Source organism: Amblyomma mixtum, chromosome 3, assembly GCF_055824585.1.
Source record: "Amblyomma mixtum isolate Tamu chromosome 3, ASM5582458v1, whole genome shotgun sequence".
Lineage (NCBI taxonomy): Eukaryota > Metazoa > Arthropoda > Arachnida > Ixodida > Ixodidae > Amblyomma > Amblyomma mixtum.
This window is the reverse complement of record NC_143014.1, coordinates 204,042,530-204,057,384: the sequence shown is the minus strand read 5'-3', so window position 1 is coordinate 204,057,384 and position 14,855 is coordinate 204,042,530. Positions and strand designations below refer to the sequence as shown.

At 51.2% G+C, this 14,855-nt stretch overlaps 1 protein-coding gene across 1 annotated transcript in view; it reads right to left on the bottom strand.

Annotated features, from left to right (window-relative positions):
* The window catches only part of LOC149353362 (nose resistant to fluoxetine protein 6-like), a 65,399-nt gene extending 52,275 nt beyond the window's left edge, over positions 1-13,124 (bottom strand). Inside the window, exon 1 of the mRNA XM_089577332.1 lies at positions 11,562-13,124. Within this exon, the coding sequence (XP_089433458.1) occupies positions 11,562-13,026 (1,465 nt within the window). The 5' untranslated portion in view covers positions 13,027-13,124. The remainder of the gene's footprint in view (positions 1-11,561) is intronic.
* Between the last annotated feature and the right edge of the window lie 1,731 nt (positions 13,125-14,855).

Sequence of the window (14,855 nt, the reverse complement as noted above, 5' to 3'; positions counted from 1 at the left end):
CAGTCAGTCATACAAGTGGATTATACATCCCTTCTCGACATATCAAACCAATGCGTTTAGTAACGAAAATATATGATCAACTGGAAACAAACAACTATTTAACTTTTAACTCTCTTTGTTTTACATGATGTGCTCCGCGTTTCTGTATGACCCTTGTATTACCGGTGTTCGCTCAGCAGGCTCTCTCCTCACCGATGCGTCACAGTGCAGCCTGTGGGAAGCTATGTATAGGCACAAGTAATGTAGTCGATGACTCGCGCAGGTTTGATACGGCCTGAAACAGAGCGGCAAGTGGCGCCATTTATAAGGGGACAATTGCTTTTGCTTCGCTTGTGTGCGCAAATATGGCACTGCCGAGGCCCTATCCGCTATTGTGGTACGAAACTGATCGGGCTGTTCGGTGCTCAACGGCCCAACGGTGCAAGACGGGATGCGATGAAACGACGCCAATTTCTGCGTTCAAGTTCCTCATCATCGCGAAAGTGCCCCTTACAGAGTTGGTGTGACGAGCGATCGCATTCTATTGCCGGCGCATCTTTGTCGTTATTTTTGTAAAAGCGTGGGGTAATAAAATGCAAATGCGAGTGTGCATACAAAACGCACTTATTCAGCTTTGCATTTATTCAGCTTGGGAGGAAGTACCCCCGTGCAAGGGGGGCAATCCACTGCTGGGCCTCATAAATCTCTGTAGCGTGGTATCAGACCTTGGAGGCGCTGCGCTGAGCGGATGGCAGTAGCAGGGCGGTGGCACCTTGAGAGGGGAAGCAAAATAGAGCATGCGGCTCCGCACAGCTGCTAGCAATTTTCTAAACTTCGGTTTGCCACACTTGTCAAATCACCTTTAGCATGCGACCTAAACGGACGTCTATGGTTTGTTATGCCAAGGTAAAAAAAATATAGCCAGACGAATTGACTACTGCCATGCATGGATAACCATGTTCCACACATAGATTATATTGGGATAAAAAAAAAGAAACAAGAAAAATGTGCCCCAGCCCGCTCCAACCATGCTCCACACACCAGGAGGAGCGGCATTTTCTATTCTGAGCGTGTGACACTGGGAAAGTCTGTTGCCTTCTTGCGTTGGACCGTGTGGTGCCGACCTAATTTTAGGAGTTCATCAAGGGAATCTTGTCAAAAGCACCTGCAAGCCAATTTATATTGCGCTCCAAGACACAGGCCAAGCAGCAGTCAGGTACCGGCATTCAGCGGTGGCGCACGAACGTATACTACGTGATATCGGGTCGAGCAGCTATTCATCACATCCTGCGAAGCTGTAGTAGGCAGTATCTTTACGGGCTCTGCGAAGTAAATTTCTTTCCACACAATCGGACACTCCTTTTGGCCGCTCCGGGGAGCGCTCGAGGGGCGGGGGGCTTCGATAAGCGCCCTCACTGAAGTGTTCTGCGCGTCGTACGAAGGTTGGTCGCCGCGCCGGCGCTCGTGGCGGGGCAGGCAGCCGTTACGTAACGAACGAGTCCCGAGCCGCTAGCGGAATGTTTGACGGTCGAATGAGCTTTCCGTGCCCGCGGTCCACGCGTTTACATGGCGTGTTACAGATGCCAGGTGTTGAAACGTCCCCTTTCCCCAGCCCCTTCTCTATCCAGCGTGCTTCGGTCGAGTCAAACACGCGCGGCCGTTGCCTTTCGGGCCGCCTGGCCAGGCTTCGCGAACGGCCCTATCTGTCCCAGATCGAGCCGCCGAGAGAGAGGGAGCAGCCATGCCTTCCCCTCTTTCGGCGGAAAGTGTCCAGAGGAAGTTTGTCCTTTATTTGATCCAACAAATCGGCAGTTTATCAAGAGCATGAACGGAGCGACAAGACCGAAGTTAAGTTTGAGCCGGGCGAGAAGAGAAAATAGAGTATGGGCAGAGGCTGATGAAGAGAAGACAAAGCAACGAAGAAAAGGAGCGTAGAAATCTCAGCCGCGATGCCTCCGTTCCGATCTCGGAAGCGAGATCGTAGAACTCACCCAGGCGGAAGGCGTATGAAACCGGACAGGTCGGTCCGGCGTGTGTCATGTGTCTCGCGAGCGACGCGATGGCAGTCGGCAGCGATGGATCGCTCGTGTCCGCCTCTGCGCGGCGAGTAAGCAGGCCGAGACAGTTCGGGTTGAACCGCAGAGCGCACTGCCGGCCTGTCGCTTTCTTCTTCTTGTCCAGGGACGCGTCGCAGGGCATTCCCCTAAACATTTGACCGACCAGGGCATTGCTAACTGCAGCGCCGCCGACTTTCGCCAACGCGAGCCTATCGCCGGCGGCGCTATGGGTGGGAAGGGGCGGTCGCGGAGCCAGTTGTTCAAGCCGTCGCCACTGCGCTGATTACGGAAGACGGGCTCCAACGCGGCGCTCTTCCGACGACTGCTACAATGCCGAGCGAACATCGTGCGTAACTGATACCGTTTCAACAGGAGGGGGGGGGGGGGGGTGCTGCATTAGCTTAGCAGTATTTGCTGATGCCTGGTCCTTGCTGGGCGCGTAAAAAGCCTCACATTATTAACTCGAACTAACTGCGAGCTGCTCGAGTGATCCGATGGGCAGCGACGGCGGTTGCTAATGATGCATGCTACCTTGTTTTTCAGCGCTGCCTGGCACTGACAGCCATGCCGCGAACGCGGCTGTCTACTTTTGTTAGTGAACAAAGTGTTCCAGGTGGCGCACCGGGTGTCGACCCAGTGACGCAGAAAGATTAGCCTGTGATGCTCGAGAAATCCAGAATCATTTGATATGTGGCTGCAGTCGTTTCATGTCATAACGAAGAACTTTAAAAAGCGGATTATGTCTACGTTAGGACTCTACACTTAGCCGGGCGAAAGTACTCGGGCCCTGGTGTAACGTGGCCTCACCGTTACGCGTAACGAGGCCCTCGCTAAGATTTCTGAGGGACACGGGCCTTATACGCGCCCTGTGGAAATACTGCGTGTGCGCGTGAGCTTTGTCTGTATTTCGCTCTGCCCTTACCATACTCGTATGGATGGTACCGCCGTACCAAATAGATTAGCAGTCTGACATCCCCAGCGAACATTAAAGATAGACTGTTCTCCTCCGGGCCAGGATGGAGGTCATGGTTCCGGACCCGGTGGAGGACCACCGGCGGTCTCATGGTGTTATTTGAACCGAAGCAACTAAGCCTGATACAACTTAACTCTGCAGTGATGCTCCGCCCACATTCAGGACCACCACACAAAATTCCACCGCGACAACAAAGTAGTTCGTTGTTAAAAGGTTTTCTTGTAGCGTTAAAAAGATGACCACCAATCGAAACTGACAAATTTCATGCAACTGGCTCATTTGATACAATCAAGAATTAAAAAGCTGATTTCATTTACTGTTTTCGTGTTCAGAGGAGTAGTAAGGACACCGCAGATCATGACCCATTGTTACCAACTGCTTTTATTTTTTTTTAAAGTTGTATACTATCATTGTAGGCGTTCTGTGCGGGGGCTACGTGACAGACTGACAGGGTGTCGGAGAAGTGCGCGAACTAAAAGCGGCGAAAGAGGCGCTCTTCCAGATGAGCTTCCTTCTACTCTGCGACGAGGCACGCTTAGCACTTCATGCGGGGAGGTTTATGAAGGCATAGCTCGGATGTGCTCTGTGCACCCGCCGCAGCACACAGTGCTGGATATCTTACAGCGTTAGCAGCGTTCGGAAATAAATCATGAGCCCTTATCACGTTGCTTGTGACTGCTGTCTAGAAATTTTCACATCTCAACCGCTTCAAATTTTCCAGCCATGTGCAGCGTCATTGCCCTGACTCATTTTTCTCATTATTGCGTCTTCAAGGTGTGTTTGCAGTTTGTAGTGTTTGCAGTTACGCGACAAAGACCCCGCAGTTTTAACACCTCTTTCTTTTCTCTCTCTCCCTCATATTGCAATGATCTTTACCTGTGTCCTTGGGATGAGGTAAAAAAAAGGACATAGTAGTAGCGCTAAAAAAACAAGGACGACCGGGTAGAGAAAGACAACACAGGCGCTAGTGTTGTCTTTCTCTACCCTGTCGTCCTTGTTTTTTTAGCGCTACTACTATGTCCTCTCAATCCAAACACCAACTAGCGAAGCTTTCTGCCTTAAGTAAAAAAAAGCGCTGCCATAGCCACCTGAAGCACCCACACCACAAGACTGACCAGCCAGCGCTGCTGCGGTGAGCGAGCGAGCTTCGCCGGATGCGTCCATTACTCACTCCCGGCATACACGCGCGAGAAGTACGCGACGCTCGCTTAAAACTCTCGTCACTCATGTGTGACGTGGAAACGGTCGTCAGGCCGGCCGAGCCGGAGAGCCCGCGGAACGCAGTGCCCCCGAGCGACGGTGACGGCGGCTGATTCATGCGATTTACCGCAACTCGCCGCGAGCTATTTCTTCCCGCTCCCCTCTCATACATTCCACCCCTCTCCAACAACGGTGGCCGCGTGTATACGTAAAATTTAACGCGGAGAGCGGGGCGCGGAGCCGCTGCCTTTCTCCCATTCAATCTCCCAGACGATAATCTGCCCTAGATCCAGAAGCTGATCTCGCTGATCCTGAGCAGCTTCAGCCTTTCTTGCCCCTTTTTTTGTTGTTATTCCTCTCCTTTCTGTCTCTGTTATATCCTCGCCGTGCACTTTCTAATGACTGGCAAAGTCCCGCCGGCGCAGTTAGACGAGCGGAGGCCGTTTAATTGGTCATTGCGCAACAGTTCCAGCACGACCGCGCGCGCCTTGAACCGCTTTGGTCACTGGTCTTTCTTTCTTTTTCTCTCTTTCTTCCATGTTTCTCTTACATCTCTCCGGCGGGAGCGTTCATGTTCGCTTTGGCCCTGCCCCGGCAGACTGGAGCACGTTCTTATCGCGAAGAAAAGCCTACGTATACGCCGCCGCGAAGCACAAATCGCACGGCTGTGACTCCGACGGTCGGCTACCGACGGCGGCCAAGCTCCGGCAAGGGCATACACGTAATGAACGGCGCGAATCGTTTACAGAGTTACGCTGGGCCCTTTACGACTACAGCGCGGTGTAAACCCATTCGAAGCGCATTGCACGGACTGCGTCGCTTTGAAGCCATTTGAGGTCTCGGGATCGAATCCCTATCGCAGCGGCCGCATTTCCATGGAGAAGAAATGCAAGAACGCTCGTGTGGTGTGCGATGTCAGTGCACCGTAAGGAAGACCCTGACGGCAGAAATTAATCCGGAGCCCTCCACTACGGCTTCCCTCATAGCTCATGTGCAGTCCACATATCATACCATTCAAACCATTTCGTCTCCTCAAGTAGTACTAGTAGTAGCAGTAGTGTTTGCTGTAGTAGTAGTAGTGGTAGTAGTAGTAGTAGTAGTAGTAGTAGTAGTAGTAGTAGTAGTAGTAGTAGGAATGATAATAATAATGGTACTCAGTAGTTAAGATGCAACTATTGCCATCATGACCAACGGCATGCAAGGCGAAGTTACTGTACCGGTGACTAAGTGTGGTACGAATTATTGTACTGCAAATCGTACTGCGCGCATTTGACGACGGAATGGAGTTTCACTGCAGCGACGTCGAGTGCTAGAACCCGCAAAATAGACGAGGCGCAAAATACGTTTTTGTTTTGTACTTATAATTATGAAGGTTCATTCTCGCGCATGAACAAAGTTTGAAGTTTTAAGCATGGGTGAAAAACGAGAATTCGGTTCCTGCGTGAAAGTCACAAACTTAAGGCCTGAATACGAACAGTGAAAGTTTCGAGAAAAAAATACAAGTTAAGATTACAGGGACGCATCGTACCAACGCCTTTCCTCGCAGAAGCACAGCTCTGACGTAGATTGCTTGAGACTCTTACCTCAGATGTGGATACGTTTTTAGGTTATCAATTTATTCGGTCCTACAGTCAGCTTACGTGGGCAAAACTGTTGGTGAGAGAAACCATTCTTACAGATTTATTGAAATGTATAAGGCTCGTAATCAGCGGAGCTCGCTAATGAGCAATGGCATATGGAAACGTTTTTCACTAAAAAACACATTTAAAAATTAAAGCTACGCCATTACTGCGATCATTAGCTATTGCTGGTTAAAAAGCGACGACTAGTTGAGTACGCAATCATTACACGGTCGCTGTGTACGCCAGTTAAGCCATCGCTTCGAGTAACATTCTTTTTAAGGCGAAAGCCTTTAATGCCTCATCGTTGTCGACAGAAGGCAGTCAGCAGAAGGTTGTCAGCAGAGGTGTCACGGTTTTCTAGTCAGACCAGAAAAAGATCTTTGTGCACGATGGGATTCAAACCACCATTCTTTGTGCCAACGCATATTTAGTTCTCCATCTCTAGGATGCTGGAGAGTGCAGAAAGGCGTCGAATCAGGCGGAAGCCTCCCAAACGCCCTCCGGCGTCTCCAGCATTTAAGATTCACAAGCAATTGTGTACTTAATTAACGTATTAACCACACATCAGTGACACAAGCAGCAACACCGTGCTTAAGGCTTTTGCCTCATCGCACTTTAGGTCAACAAAGTGCCCCCTGATTTTTTTTACTCAAACAAGTAAAAAAATCAGAGTTACGTGAAGGCCGCTTCTCACGACCGCGGCCTTTGGGATGTGACAATTTGGCTTGCACTTAACTCTGTATAAAATAAATGCGGCTGGGTCAGGGTCAGAAGGCATATTTAGAACAAAAAAAAAGAAAGGAGTTAGAACTTTAGTAAGCAGCCTGTGTAGAAGCTAAAACAAATTGGAACTTCGTACTTCAGGACTTCGATCATCCGAGTTTCCGATGAACTTTTTTTTTCTTTTCAACTCTAACGCTAGATGCACACAGCGATAGGTGCCAGAGGCGTAAAAAGCGAACCACGTAGTGAGGCCCAGAGCATGCACCTTGCAGCAAACAGTTTTCAGTACAGCCAAGGTCGCGCGCTGCCGGCCCTTTCTTTATTCGCCCACTTTTTACAGGCCGCCCTTATTTGCCGGCCAGCCCTTACGTCTGGTGTTCGCTCTACCAGCCGCTGCGGGACAGAAAACGAGGTAAGGACGCCCCGCACCCCGTATTATCAAGATCAATGATATACTTTAGAGACACAACCTGCTAATTACACACCGCTCTGGCAACGTGTTCTGTATTGAACGGCCTGATAGCTGCATCAAGGCAACGGCTTGGAAAGGCTTCTGGAGCTCCCTAACCACGATAGCATTTGGTGGTCGGCTGCGGCTCGCGCTTAACGGTTGCAGCGATTTTGATAGTGCCACTTTTACTCAGCCTACTCCGATTCCCTTTGCTCGTGCGATGTCCACAGAAAAATCACATTAACGTGGACGCATATTCTACAGGTGCTCGCTCCAGAAAATAAACTTGCGAAGAAATCTCAAGACTTGCAGTGCATGCACAACATTCTACGCCATTTTCTCATTCCGCGATACCAGAGTTACGCTGTAACAGCGAAGAAATGGACGGCTATAGGAAGGAGGGACGAACGCTTCTACGGACGTAGCTTGGCAAAATAGCGCGATCGACCGAGTACAACCCTGATGAATCGCAAATGCATCTTGTTTGATTACCATGCTGTCATAAGGGCCTTGCTTATGCTTTTACGGAGCAGGCGTACATATCATAAAGAAATGCGGCAAGGCACATGTTCGCCTCAGTCTACGGCCACAGATTATTCAAGGAGCAGCTTATTATTATTTCGCATCAATAGCAAATTTTCTTTCAGGCGCCTGCAAAAATTATGCATGCTGGCCACAGAAAATAAGAAAGCAGTGAATATTGTCTCCTAGGGTGAGACAACACGGAAACTGCGTTGATAGCTTAACTCTTCGCGGGCCCTTGGTACCCTGGTACTTGTTGGCCTTTGCGGGAGTCTTCTTGAAGTATACAAATTGGTTTGCGGGAGTCCAGGGGAAATAACAACCGTCCAGAGGCACACGGAGTGTAATACAGCTCCGAACGGAGTTTACAAATGAAGACCCATGCGTGGTTCTAGTGCAGGCCTTTGTCCCGCGCGAAATTTGCTTTGGAGTTCTGTGAATTTGCAGTCTTCGCGGGAAAATCTAACACAAAAATGGGCACTTAAGATGGCCAGAGTTCTTGACAGGCAATAAAGGGAGACATCTGTGATGGGCCAGATATATGTCTTACACCTTGCGCAAGCGCTTATTACTTTATCCAACGTTACATTACATAAGTGTGCATATGCCACGCAACAGGGATAGTCGGAAACTCCTGAATAATAGGTGCCTCATGCAGGATGAAAGCAAGAGAACGAAGCCTTACCTTAACAATTACAGGCTTTGAAAAGAAACCAATGAAGAAAGCTAAAACGGAGGGGCAAGGCTCTGGCTCCAAGTTTTTCTTTCAAGTCGACCCGTTTTCCTCGTATTTAGCCTGCTGTGGTGAACTTTGTAAGACAAAAATGCGGAATAAATTTAACTTACAGTAATGTAACTATCAGGATTTTCATACTTTCACCGAAACAACACGAAAATGTGACGATACACTGTTTCAGTTGTTCTATGGCATGTATAAGATTAAAATTTTGGGGAACATCTGTGGCTTATCTATAAACTGTTTCTGGACGAAAAGGAAAATGAAGAAAAAAGTCGACCGTTCCTGCGGAGGTTACTTCACTGAGAGCACGGCACACTGCACTGTGTACATTGACAGGGCCGATCGCTTTCTGTCCCAGTCAGCGACTAGAGCCCAATCCGCGTTTCGCTCACCCGATATTCGGAGCAATTTGAACGGGCCTCCAGCCGGCGCTGCTGTTCTTTTCTTCGAAACTTTAGCCTCAGTACGGACATTGCACTCAATTAAATCATAGTGCGCTCATGAAGCGACACACACGTTACACGCTCCTGGGATCAGCGTTACGCCAAGGCCTTCCTAGAGGCCGCGAGGTTCACTACCCTTGTCGAGTTGTCGTTCCGGTATTGTGGACCACATTCTTTTCTTGCTCCGCTGTCCTCATTCGCGCCTATCGGAATCACGGGCCGGGTAATATTCGCCGCTCGTTAGGCGCCAGCCGCCACCTTTCCTCTCCTCTCCTCTCCTCTAAGCGCCTTCCTTTTCGGCCGACAGTGCCGAGAAACCCCCAACAGGCGGCAGGCGTTGACAAACGCGCCGGTCACGCAAATTTGCTCGCTTGGGGGCGCGTGGAGTAGATGGCGCGCCGTGAAGACAGCCAGAGCAGCGAAACGCCGGGGTTTCGTCCATGCGTCGGTCGTGATTCACCGCTCTTCCCCAGCGCCGAGCGACCCACAGAGGTCGACGCAGGTTTCGACACAGCGCACTGCGTGCCGGCGTGCGCGCGCAGTGCACTGCCGAGCCGGTCCACCCGGGCATTATTGGAAGCGATCGGCGAGCTGCTGCCGACGCATGGCTTGCCCTTCCGCTGCTGCACAAGGCCGCCATCTCTCCTGGCCGATGGCCAGTTACCGGCGACGCATGAATAAAACACGCGCCTGCCTGGCGGAATTCTTTCTCTTTCTGTTCTATTGTTGGTTCTTTCGTTTTTATCTCTCTCTCTCTCTGCTGCTGTGTGGCATTGCTACGAAGCGGAGCCGACGTCCTGCTTTTGTTGTGGGCTCCGGGTGAACACAGGCGGTGCCTTCGCGAACAGTGTGGCGGAGACAAAGAAAAGTTTACACAGCAGAGACGGAAGCGAGACATATACTTCTGCGACACGTTGCAGTGTCAAGATTCCCCGCATATCTGCTCAAAAAACAAACGAAATAACGGGTGGCACCAAACAGGGTCAGCTTTAATAGCCACAGGCCGTCTAATTCATAAACGCCCTCTTAAACCCTGCGAGGCATTCTTGAGCGTTGTGAATGAGGCCTCTAGAGGGCGATAGGGAAGGCTAGGCTAAAGTCTCAACGAGTTACGCAGTTAAAGACGAGATAAACTTGCCGCTGTCCGAAACTCCTTTAGCTTATCATCACCCCTGTGTGTGGCAACTTGGCTCTGCGTTTGTTCCAGTCGTCAGGCACAGGAGCCGTTTGTGCGCTGGATGATAATCGCGTGCGTTCCTGCATATATCTGTATAACGAGCTCGCATACGAACAAGCCATGGTCTCATACTTCGGCCCTGGCGATAACTAAGCGCGAACAAGAGTAATTGTTCGAGCAAGTCAATCTACCCCCGTTGAAAACGTCGCCTGCGGACGAAGACTAAAGTGTGAATTGGGGAACGATATAGGCTGATGACTGATGACAGGAGAAGGGAAATAAAGCAGGTGAAACTTTTCTAAGTATCCTCTGAAGTGTCTAAGTATTCTCTGAAGGATTCTCTAAGTATTCACTCATAAGTGAACTTTCTCTTCGTGGACGTGTTTTAACTTCAAGCATAGCATTGTCATCGCTAGTTTTGCAAATGTATAGATGAACGAAGAGCGTACAAGTTCACAAATGCTGGGTCGATCGTTCAATGACCGACACTAAGTTTCACTTACTGTAGAGGCTACACGCGAAAAGTTTAAGAATCTAGTCAGGCTTATCTGTATTGAGGCTTATCTGTGACTGTCCGACGCACCAATGACAATACAGTGAACACGTGGCCGTGACCCCGCGTACATTTTCGCTACCACATCGCTAGTTCACTGTTAAATATGTCGAAGAGGAATTCAGCTGCAGATCACGATCTCGCCGAACAAATTAACGTAGCCGCTTCATCATCATGCGCGTGCGACCACTCTCCGGCCACTACTAGCGCGCTGAGCTGATGAGACCATGCGGTTTAAAAGAACCGGACCGTTCTTAACCGTCTGCACGTACTGTCCTGATGCCTGACATCCGAGAAATTTTATTACCTGAGAATGACCATGACGTCTAACGCAGGGTAGTGAAGATACATGAAGAGGCTCCGCCATTCAATATTCGATCAGTGGCGCCATACATGGCCTCAATACTGAACGCTGAGCGGTGCGGATGTATGGCTAACTCTGCAAACATGCGATGGACATTGCACAGAAGCGAAAGGGTGATAAGGCCAGTAAAAGTTGCACTCAGCCTTTCGCCTCTTCGAATGTTTCTGCCGTTGTTATTCTCCCTTCCCACCCGCCCAAAATAAAGGCTTACGACAGAGAGCAAGCAGACATTGCCGAGCTGCTAGGTCAGATCAGAACGGCATTGCCACTGGCTTCTACATCTTTATATGGTTCAAGCATAGTACCCTTTGAATGCGCCGTCCGAATCCTCGAGTTTCAAACCGTGATTTATAGGAGAAAGGGGGGAAGGGGTGCAGGATATTTAATGAAAATGTCAGGCACTCTAATGAAGTTGGCGAGTATGACCTCCTGCGTTCAGAAGCCAAGGATTTGCGTCGCTGGCACGGAATTTTACGATACGAACCGCAATAATAACTTTCCATAAACAAAAAAATAAAAAGAATAGTTTGACACAAGCACTGCAAAGCGCATCTCAAATCTCGAGCACAGTGCATCAGTAACTGGACAAGATTCGGCACCAGGGCAGTGGCCCCCTTTCGTGGCAAAACCTGGCTACTGCGATCCGCCGACTCAAAGGCAGCCAAACGCGCTGCACGAACGCACAACGAAAAACATACGTAGCAGGGCTATTAGTCACACCCCACTTCAAGTGGAAAAAGAAAAAAGGCTGTACTTACACCTGAGCGCCCAAGCGTCTTGCCGGCGAAATCCCTGGTACACTTTCCACAAGTGGTTGACGCAGTCGGCGGAAACGTTGGTGTCGGAGAGGAAACGCGTTGTTAAGGGCAGGATTTGGGTCATGAACTGGTTAATAACGGCGTTCAGATCGGGCTCGTAATCCCTGACCGTCGTGGGCTCTGCGGGACTCTCTGTCGTTGGTCGTGGGCCATCAGCCCCATCCAAGTCTTCCATCTCCCTCGCTCCGCCCGCTGCCGTTCCTTCTGATCCGCTTTGGGTGGGTGCCGTTTCGGTCGAGTCGGAAGACGTGGTCTTGGTTTCCGAATCGCCGGACTCCGGGGTAGCGTCGGCGGTCGTTGAGTCGCCGTTTGATGGGGTTGTCGAAGACTCCGTCGTCGTTGTCTCAGTGGTCGTCGATTCTGAGGCGGTTTCTGTTGTCGTGGATTCTGTTGTCGTCGATTCTGTTGTCGTCGATTCTGTAGTCGTGGATTCTGTGGTTGTCGACTCCGTAGTAGTTGATTCCGTGGTAGTAGACTCGGTGGTTGACGTGGTTGAAGGCTCTGTTGTGGTAGTCGATGACGTGGTCGACTCGAGTGCTGTCACTGAGAGGGAAGAGGCTGCTCCCTCGTAGGCAGCGATTTGGTTGTCTCCGGTAAATTCGGGCTCGATTTCAGATTTCACTGTGGAATCAGAGCCGTCCTTTACCGCCGTGGTAACATCAGGATTTTCAGTAGTGATTTTCCCGGAAGTTGTAGATTCCACAACAGCTGTCGTGCTCTGGACATCGGGAGTGCTGTCCATCTTGAGTGTGGTGGTACCCTCCGTAGAAGTGGAAGCCGTGGGAGACGATGTTGCCATCACAACTACGCTATACGGAGCCTCTGTAGAAGTAGTAGTTGTCGCGGCTGTCGTTGAAGGCGTTGAAGTGGTTGTGACTGATGCCTCGGTGGTCGGCACCACGCTGACATCGGTCGCATTGGCGGCAGCCTTCGTTTTCTCATCAGCACTGCTCTTGGTTACCACGTTTTCTTCGGCCGCAGCAATAACGTTCGCTGTCTTGGCAGTGGTCGGGGCGGAAGCCGTCGTGGCCTCGCTGGCTTCCGTTGGACCCGTCTCCACATCTTCGAAGTCGTCCGTGGAGTCGTAGTCGTCGTCATCGTCGTCGCTTTCATCCGTCGGCACCGTGGAGCCGCTCGTCGTTTTCAGGTCGGCGCCGGGCAGCTCGTCGGCAGTGTCGTCGTAATCCTCGAGCTCGACGCCGCTGGTGACCGGCCTCTCCTGGACGTCGTTCTTTCCGTCGTCGGCCCGCAGCTTGGCGGCAGCCTCGGGCCGGGCCGTGGTGACACGCGTGCTGTCAAACTGCGCGGGCTGCTGGGTGACTTCGGCCGCCGGGCAACGAACGGCGACGCAGAGCACAGCGACGAGCAGCGGCAGCATCACGGCGGCGGCTGACGGCCATCCCATGACGGAAGAGCGTGCACTACGCGGCGGAGCCTGCTCAGCGTTTGCAATTGACGCCGGTCTGCATCGGTTTTCGTGGCGCGCCGCTGGTAGGCAGTCTAGGCAAGGCTGGACGCCGTTACCCCCGCGGGGAGAGTCGGCCTAAATTCCGTAAGGCCGCTTTCTCCTCCCCACCGCCTCCTCCTTTCGCCCTCTTGCTGCTCGATTTCGCACCGGATGACTGAGATGCCCGGCGCGATTAAGAAAAAAGAGGGAACGACTTTCTCTCGTCGCCGCCGCCGAGACACCTCTCTTCTTCTCCCGACTGAGGGAGGAGGGAGGAGCACCGTTGTATGTCGTTGAACGCGCCGAGAGTCAAGCGCTGCTGTTCGTCTCGCAAGGGCATGACGGGGCGATTTGAGACGCGGGTCAACGCGCTGTCTCACGAGCAGCAGCCGCCAAGCTTCCGAGAATGCCGGGAGCGCGACACGCGGTTTTTCGCCGCGCACCTCGGGAGTTTCGGGTCGCCCGGTGCCGTAGCGGGAAAGCGGTGCCCGTTTCGCGGTCGCGACGCGCACGCGGAACGGGCTCGTGACAGCGCGCGGACAGCGAGCGCGGCGCCGGGTTAATTCGTGACCCGAGCTTCTTGCTCGCGGGCATGAAGACATGTTTTACTCGCCGAGAAAAAAAACTAGGGATTTTTCTTCTGCGAAGGCACCCACTGTTTTTTTGTGCGCGCGTCTCATTCTCAGCAGGCTCCCTTCCTCTAGTTGCAAGATGTAGGCGGCACAGTTTCGAAAATGTCGAGCAGTCTGCCGCCGGCGCGTGGGCAGGCCTTGTGTCAACAGCCAGTAAGCTGACGCCCCGCCGTGGCCACTGGAAGTAGCAGCAGCAAGAGAACAAAGACGGCGGAGGCAGCCTTCAGCGAGCCGCAACGGTGTCTCGATCTGTGGCGCCTAGGGAAACGCAGAACAGCGCTCCGCTTTGCCTTAGAGGAAGAAGGTCTGATGGCCAGATCTGCCCGAACGAACCGGGTTTTCCGCGCGAGTAACGCTCCGCATTGGTGTGTAACGGCAGACGCCCAGTGTTACTGTTCACCGCGCAGTAATTCGTGCCTCTTAATTTCCCACTACTGTTCCGGAGGACAGATAACAAAAAAGATTACTCCAGACCTTGGCGATCGATACTATCTTGCCGTGACTCGACATTGTTGCAGACGCGAGAACAGGATGTGCGGTAATAGCAATAAAAATAGCCCTTTGCGTTTAATGCCATAGAGGTGTAGTCGCGGCGTGGGAGACGACGTACTCGAATACTCCGGCTGAATTTCAACAAGGTTTCTTTTCTTTCTTTTCTAGCAAAACAAAAACAAAAAAAAACACGAAGAATGTATTTTGACACTAATGGGATGGATTTGGCGGTACACTGGGAGATCACCTTAGGAAGGACAATCTGTTTTAAGGCAGGAAACATAATACGCTTTCCTCTCTCTTTTTTTTTTTTTTTGCGGTATAACGTTTAAGTTAGGCGAAGGCGCAGTGACCAATCAAGACAAGATTCCTTTTTCTTTACTTTCCTCTCTAACAAGGCTGTAGAGGTGGGTGGAGTAAAGGCCGTGAGAGAAGCGCGACAGGGTCCTCTGAGCGTCACCTAGCACGAGCGAACAAAAGCTCCGCGCTATTCTAATAGAGGCAAAATGTGCAGACGAAGATCAGAAAAGAATGGTGCTCAGGATTAAGGAGTGCTTCGTATTTTTCTGAAAATCCTGAGCATGTTTTCGAGAGGCAACGTCGATTAAAAAAAAAAAAGAAGTCATATTAGGCCAATAATTGGAATCAAACAAATTCTGCAAG